At 37.6% G+C, this 7,555-nt stretch overlaps 1 protein-coding gene across 1 annotated transcript; it reads left to right on the forward strand.

The window, feature by feature from the left end:
* Window positions 1-181: 181 nt before the first annotated feature.
* On the forward strand, window positions 182-5,337 carry LOC149065957 (uncharacterized). The gene has a single exon (XM_089253302.1). The coding sequence runs from the start codon at window positions 683-685 to the stop codon at window positions 2,441-2,443; it is 1,761 nt and encodes a 586-aa protein (XP_089109428.1). The 5' UTR covers window positions 182-682; the 3' UTR covers window positions 2,444-5,337.
* The last annotated feature ends 2,218 nt before the right edge of the window (window positions 5,338-7,555 follow it).

A 7,555-nucleotide genomic window follows, 5' to 3' on the forward strand; every position in this document is an offset into this window, starting at 1 on the left:
CTTAAAAATGTACAGTTTGTTATTTAATTTTCATTAATACTGGAATCATTTCTTTCATTAATTCTGGGATAATTTCTTTCATTAATGTGCTGGAATAATTTATTTTTTATGTTTTTTTCTTTCAAACAGGAGATGACCCCTTAGACATAAAGCTTTGTATAATTGAAAAAGAACCCAAGAATGTTTTGATTGTGTTTGTTTACGCTCGTATGTATGGTAATATTGCTTTTTAATTTGGATAATTGGTAATCGGTGCACGTAATTTCAAGTGATTGGAGATGATCTGAACCAACATGGCAGGTTTTCCAGAGGAATATCGCTCGAAATTCATCAGCAAACCGTAGCTAAAAAATCGTCTGCTCCTTCACATCCTTTGCTTGCTGCATTTAATGCGTTTCGGACGTACTTCGATTCCATTAACTGAAAGTCAAGTCAATCTCTCGCTGTTCGAAATCTTCGCTCGCTGCATTCAAAGTGGTGTTACAGATGCACTTTGATTCCAGTTACTGGAAAGCGGAGTCATTCCTCGCTTGCTGCATTCAAAGCCGTTAAATGTGTTTCAGATGCATTTTGATTCCATTAACTGAAAGTCAAGTCAATCTCTCGCTGTTCGAAATCTTCACTCGTGACGTGTAAAACCCACTGATTTGAATTCTGTCGCTGGTAATATTTTGGTTTTTCAATGAAAATGGAAAATTTGTCTTCAAGCAAAGAAGAAGAGTCAAACAGTCCCATAAATTCTGGGTGTCCACCCTTTGAATGTGATGTTTGCTTTCGGGTATTTTCACGAAAGAACGCCTTGACTCATCACAGAAGAGTCCACTTGAACAAGAAGAAACTCCATGAGTGTAGTGTTTGCAAACGGATGTTCTCTCGAAAGGAAAATCTCAATATCCATGAAAGAAATCACTCTGGAATGAAACCTTATGAATGTGGTATTTGCCAAAAGAAATTTTCACTTATGTCTACTCTAAAATGCCATGAAAGAATTCACTCTGGGATGAAACCTTATGAATGCAGTATTTGTAAACAGGCATTCTCACAAGTGGTTAATCTTAAGGCACATGAAAAAATTCACTCTGGGATAAAACCTTATGAATGTGGCGAATGTGAACAGGTGTTTACACAAAGAAGCCAATTGGTAACTCATGAAAGAATTCACTCTGGGGTAAAACCTTATGAATGTGGTGTTTGCAAACAGGCATTCTCACAAAAGTGTAATCTCGAAAAGCATGAAAAAATCCACTCGGGGGTGAAACCTTATGAATGTAGTGTTTGTAAAAAAGAATTTTCACGAAAGGATCATCTGAAAAAACATGAAAATACCCACTCTGGGGTAAAACCCTATGAATGTGGTATTTGCCAGAAGAAATTTTCTCAAATGTCTTATCTAAAATGCCATGAAAGAATTCACTCTGGAGTGAAATCTTACGAGTGTCGCGTTTGCAAACGGATGTTTTCACAAAAAAACCAGTTACAAACTCATGAACGAATTCATTCTGGGGTAAAACCTTATGAATGCAGTGTTTGCAAACAGGCATTCTCACAAAAAGGTAATCTTGAAGTACATGAAAGAATTCACTCTGGTGTAAAACCTTACAAATGTGGCATTTGTAAACAAGCATTCTCACAAAAAGGTCACCTTGAAGCACATGAAAAAATTCACTCTGGAATAAAACCTTATGAATGTAGTGTTTGCAAACAGGCATTCTCTCTAAAGGGTAATCTTGAAAAGCATAAAAAAATCCATTCCACAGTGAAGCCGTATGAATGTGGTGTTTGCAAACAAGCATTCTCACGAATGGGTAATCTTAAAGAGCATGAAAAAATTCACTCTGGGGTAAAACCTTACGAATGTGGTATTTGCAAGCAGCCATTCTCACGAACGGATAATCTCAAAGCGCATGAAAAAATCCACTTTGGGGTAAAACCTTATGAATGTGGTGTTTGCAAAAAAGGATTTTTACGAAAGGATTATCTAGAAAAACATGAAAAAATTCATGCTGGGGTAAAACCTTATGGACGTGGTGTTTGCAAAAAGACATTCTCGCAAATGAATAATCTCAAAGCACATGAAAATATTCCCTCTGAGGTAAAACCTTATGAATGTGGTATTTGCAAAAAGACATTCTCACAAATGAATAATCTCAAAGCACATGAAAAAATTCACTCTGGGGTAAAACCTCATGAATGTGGTATTTGCAAAAAGACATTCTCTCAAAAGGGTAATCTTGAAACGCATGAAAAAATCCACTCTGGGGTAAAACCATATGAATGCAGTGTTTGCAAACAGGCATTCTCACAAAAAGGTAATCTTGAAGCACATAAAAGAATTCACTCTGGGGTAAAACCTTATGAATGTGGCATTTGCAAAAAACAATTTTCAAGAAAGGATCATCTAGAAAAACATGAAAAAATTCACTTTAAAATGAAGCCCTTATGAATGACATGTTTATAAAAAGGTACACTCAACAAAGGTTTACAAACTTGATACGTTCCAGAAGTAATTCACAAACGGAAATAACTTTTCCCATTGGAATCAGTGTAAAATTAAATGATCTATTCCTGGAACTCTGAAGATTTTTTAGCATGAATTTTGCAACAGCTCTTGTGCATAACCAATGTTAATCATCAGCCAACATGGGAAAAGTTACCATAATTGGAAAACGATTAAATGCAACCAGAATGAAAATGATGCCTGGGCAAAGTCCAGTTTTATGAATATGTATCATCTATATTCTCAGGTGTCAAAGTCCTCAAAATTCCCTCCTTCAGTACTATCTGTCCACAAAATATATATCAAGTAAAATTGATGGTTCTGTAACATACTTGCTGCCAAGCTTTGTAAATACGAGCTATGCAATGTGGGATAATGGAAATAATGTTCTCAGTTACCAACTGCCTTAGTTCCATGTCAGATATCATTGAAAAACATCATTAAAGAAGTTCCTCTCCTTAGAGCTTCATAAAGTTTGAAATGACCTGCTGTGATCCATGGACTAGATAAGATGAGCAGTGCAGTGGCAGGAAATTTTATTCAGAGGAAACATAATTCTTCAAATTCTCTCTTGAAAAAAAATTATAATCTTTGACTTAATATTCTTTCTACAAGATTTAGACCGTTTTGCATGTTCATGAACCGAATCATTTTTTGTTGTTCATAAACTAAGGGTTAACTGTATTTTCACGAATGTCCTATTTAAAAGTCCATGAAAATATGCACTCTTGGGCAAAACCTTACAAATGGGGAATCAGAAAAAAAACAGTATTTTCACAAAAAATAAATAAATAGATCCTCCAAACTGCCATATAAGGCTTCATCTCGGAGAGAAACATGATGAATGTGCTATTTGCAGTCATATTTAAATTCATATCTCAGAAAATGCAAAATGCATGAAAGGCTTTGTAGCATAATGAATTTAGAATATCTGCGAACACGAATATTCAAGTCTATTCAAAATGACATTAAAATCTTGACACTAGTACATTTGCAGTAAGACATTTTTACAATATAGTCATACATAAAAAAAAAAATCAACAGTGTAGTGAATGTCATTACAGAAGAAGTTTCTGACAGTTTATTCAGAGTTCTAACAGGAGTGGGAACGATCTGTGCCTGCCTCAAAAACATCACATCACGATTTCTCTCAAAACCATATCAATTTCCAATTCCCGCCATCAGATGACGCTAGGCGCACATAAAGTGTCACCACACTTCTATGCTTGGTCGGATAATTAAGGTCACGTGGTTTATAGGCGATCTTCCTCTCCCCCCCCCCCTTTACGTGCTTACCATAGACCGACGATATCCAACGTGGGGGCAATTTAGGTTTTTATATGAAGGTTTAGCACTTCCCATACTCGTTTCATTTTTATATTAGTTCAAAAAATTTAAATTTTTAAATAATTTCTTGTGATGTCGTGCTTTTATTTATTTTTTTTCAGTGGAAGAGGTTTGACTAAGGGTTCTTAAATGTCTTCTGTTCCACGGAAAATTTTTGCTGGTAAAATAATTTTCACGCACTCCCTGTGCCAATAAAATGAGAAGGCACAAACTCCTTTACGAAATAACATTCCGTATAATACCAATGTACAAACGATGAGTTAAATGAGAATAAAGACTTACCGGGCCGTGGTCTGCTATTTTTTTCCGCAGCTGTGGTGGGCACCTTAAGGTGAATTCAGAGGTGAGTCTGATCATGCCCCCCCCCCCCTCCTGGAACAGGACCCGAGTCAGACTTTTCACGGGCCCTTCTATAGTTAATTTATTAGCGTGGAAAAAGCAAAAAGTGGTGAGAATTTGTCCTGAGCCCCGTCAGCCTCGCCCTTGTGGGGGGCTATGAAACTGATACTACCGAGCGCCGACGAAATGCCCTTATCAACTTCTCTGGCTTTACTTGCTATAGATTTGTTACCGTCAGCACTCGGTAGTTCCGGACTCCCCTCAGCGAAACGTTTGAAAGAAATAGCATACCACGATCTAACAGCCCGACAAATCCTTATATGCCGGCCGTCAAGGCAATGAATTAATTGTTTTCTCTCATCCGAATTTACGGACCTACCAGTCTCTCCCTGGACTCCTAACCCCTGCGCCGTCTTATGAGGGTCATGGTTGGGTCCCCGGCCAAGTGATTTTTCTGAGGCCCTACCAGGCGAATTCTCGAAAATTTGAACTGGTTCTCATTTTTTGTGAGGCTCCTCTTTTCTTGAGGCTCCCGGGTGGGCCCATGAGTTCAGACGACACTGTCTAACCACTGCTTGTGATTAAATAAAATGAGTGCCTATGCTTGTTTTGGAAAGCGTGTCACGTGGACGAATAACGTTTTGCAGGGATGGATATTTTTTAATGTACATTAGTTTTTAAAGTTTGCCATGCAAAGGTGCATTCATTAAACTTGTGTTTTTCAGCTACATGAGCTGCACAATCTTGCCAATAATGAAATTTGGTTTTTCAAATAAGTAATTATAAGGTGACCATACGTCCCGTTCCCGTTTTTCCCGGGACAGTTCCGGCTTTTTGGCAATAGTGTCTCGGTTTTTCCCGTATTTTACGCAAAGCCTACTTCGTGTCATTATGCCAAAGATTTACATTATTTTTCAGATCATAAATTATGTTATGATAATTACATCTATAAATGAGAATATTAATCTCCCACATTTGTCTTGGTGAACGTTTTTTTCGTGGAATTCATTTGAATCCACTGCGATTTGCAGTAATGGTTCATTTCCAGCAATTGTGATTTCTCCGTAATTGTATAATATTTGGCAACTTTGTTTGGTTTTGGCAATGTCCCATATTTGGAATCCCAATTTCCCGTATTTCTCTCGACAAAATATGGTCAGCCTGAGTAATTATTAATATTTCTTCAATTCGGAATAAAAATGTATTAAAATTTTGATTTATTTGTCTCTGTCTCGCAACTATATTGTTACGAAAATTATTTAAATAATGATTATTTATTTCTTTCACCTGTAAATAATCGGTAGCGCATATCTTTGTAAATCTCGCCCACTGAACCATAAGGAAAGCTAAAGTTTATTAAAGCACAGTGATCTCGCCAAATTAACAACGATGCGATGCCAAAGTGCCGTAGATGTTTAAAAATGTGTAAATCTCTCTCGCTGTTTTTAGGTCACGTTCAGTGGCATAGCAAGGTTTTGGTCCGGGGGGGAGCAAAATTCGGAAAGGCGCCATTTCTTGTTCCTGCTTTAGGTGCAAACTTAAAATTATGCATTAGTAGAACAGAACTTGAAACCCTTTTCAATTTGAAAAATCAAATTAAATTTACAGGGGGGGGGGGGCAGAAAGTCCGTAGAAACTTTAAAAATTCATAAAAACCGGAAAAATAACCGAAATAAAAAACGGTTTGCAGGGTTAGCATTGCTAGGTCACGGGAATTTTTTTATGACCGAGGAAAAAATAACTCAAAAACAGCCGATAGATGGCACTGGTACGAGCGACTTCGGTGGAAATACGCAAATTATAAGAACTTGCGCTCCTAATCCACAACCAATTCACCGTTGTAAACCGTGTATGTGAACACGGATGCTAAGTGCGAAGTTCAGCATCCTTTTTGAAAACATAAAGATTTGTTGGTGAAGTTGTTTTACGTGAACCGGGAATTAGCGACCATTGCCTTGCGTAAATTCTGAGTTCATAAGAACGTGAAGACTGGAAAAGCGCTTTTTACAGCGACAGGACAGGCCTCATGAAGCTTGTTAATAAACGATTTGGTGGCATTCTGTTCATTATTTGCGTATCTTTTCCTGTGTACATCAGCGCCACCTATCGGCTGTTTTTGAATATTTTTTTTTTTACGTGTCAAAAAAATCTCCGTGACCTAGCGATGCTAACACTGCAAACCATTTTTATTACGGTTATTTTTCCGGTTTTTTTTTTTGAATTTTTGAAGTTTCTACGGACTTTTTGCGCATCCTGTATTTTGTTTTCGGTTGATGTTATTTTTCAAGTTACATTAATAACTTTTCAATTAATTAATTTTAATCTTTTAGTTATTTAAAAAAAATGTAAATTCTGCTTTATGTTTTGTGTAGGCCTACTTATACAAATGCAACCACCAAAAAACAACTGGGAAATCACCCAAAAAAGTGGTTGGGAAAAAATGTTGAAAATTAGAGAATTTTAAAATAAAAAGAAAAAATATATATTGTTTCTCCCTCTCTCTCTAAAATTATTCCAAGATATAAAAGTACAGAAAAATCTTCATGCTTCCGTTTAATCGCTTTCGTCATACTATACTCTTATCGTAAGCACGTATCACATGCCCACTGCTGCTACTCAATCATACATGTCTACATCTTGTAGAATTTCTAACAAACTGGTGCATGCCGGAAAGTTCACTCTTATATTATGCGAGACCATAACGTATCTATGATGTCATAGTTATGCCAGGGCCAACTGAAGAGCATCATGGGCCCCCGGGCCAAGTGGTGTTTTTGATGCCCTACCTGGTAAATTCTAAGAAATTTCAACCGAATCTCATTCTTGTGAGGCCCCCCCCCCCCCGGACCGTGCCCGGGTTGGCCCATGCGTTAAGACGGCACTGAGTTATGCGGGGTTTGTGCTCCATATTAGAAGTAAAGCTGGCAGATGCCTGAAGGTTCGTGCTATGCAAATACCACGGTGAAAGCCTGCCTGCTCTCTGCGGGGAAACTTGTCAAACGAAAGATTGGTTAGCATACGCTCCAGTCAAAAAAAACACTCACTCCAGTCAACCACCACTCTGCCGCTAGTACGGTTCAAACTGGGATGATCACGAAATAAGTCCATCATGATGCTCACACGATCGTACAGTGGCTATTACATACTACTGGATTGCAGAGGGTGTCATGAATCCAAAAAAGTTTGGGAACCACTGCTTCAAACGAATTGATATGAGCCGGAAATTGTCGTATGTGTCCATAATGTGTTTAAGTATGTCTGAGGCGTGTTTGAAATGCCACTGCTCATCTTCCGAATCGAAATGAAAGTGGCAGGTGAAATGAATCGATTTAAATAATTTTTATGTTTGGTGACCTAACCGACTTCCTTTGG

This window comes from Pholcus phalangioides, unplaced genomic scaffold (genome assembly GCF_987345545.1).
Source record: "Pholcus phalangioides strain wild (caught in Gottingen) unplaced genomic scaffold, Ppha-v1.0 ptg000036l_1, whole genome shotgun sequence".
Taxonomy (NCBI): Eukaryota; Metazoa; Arthropoda; class Arachnida; order Araneae; family Pholcidae; genus Pholcus; species Pholcus phalangioides.

Coding starts and splice junctions, on each gene's coding strand:
- LOC149065957 (XM_089253302.1), top strand. CDS start 683: ATGAAAATGGAAAATTTGTCTTCAAGCAAAGAAGAAGAGTCAAACAGT.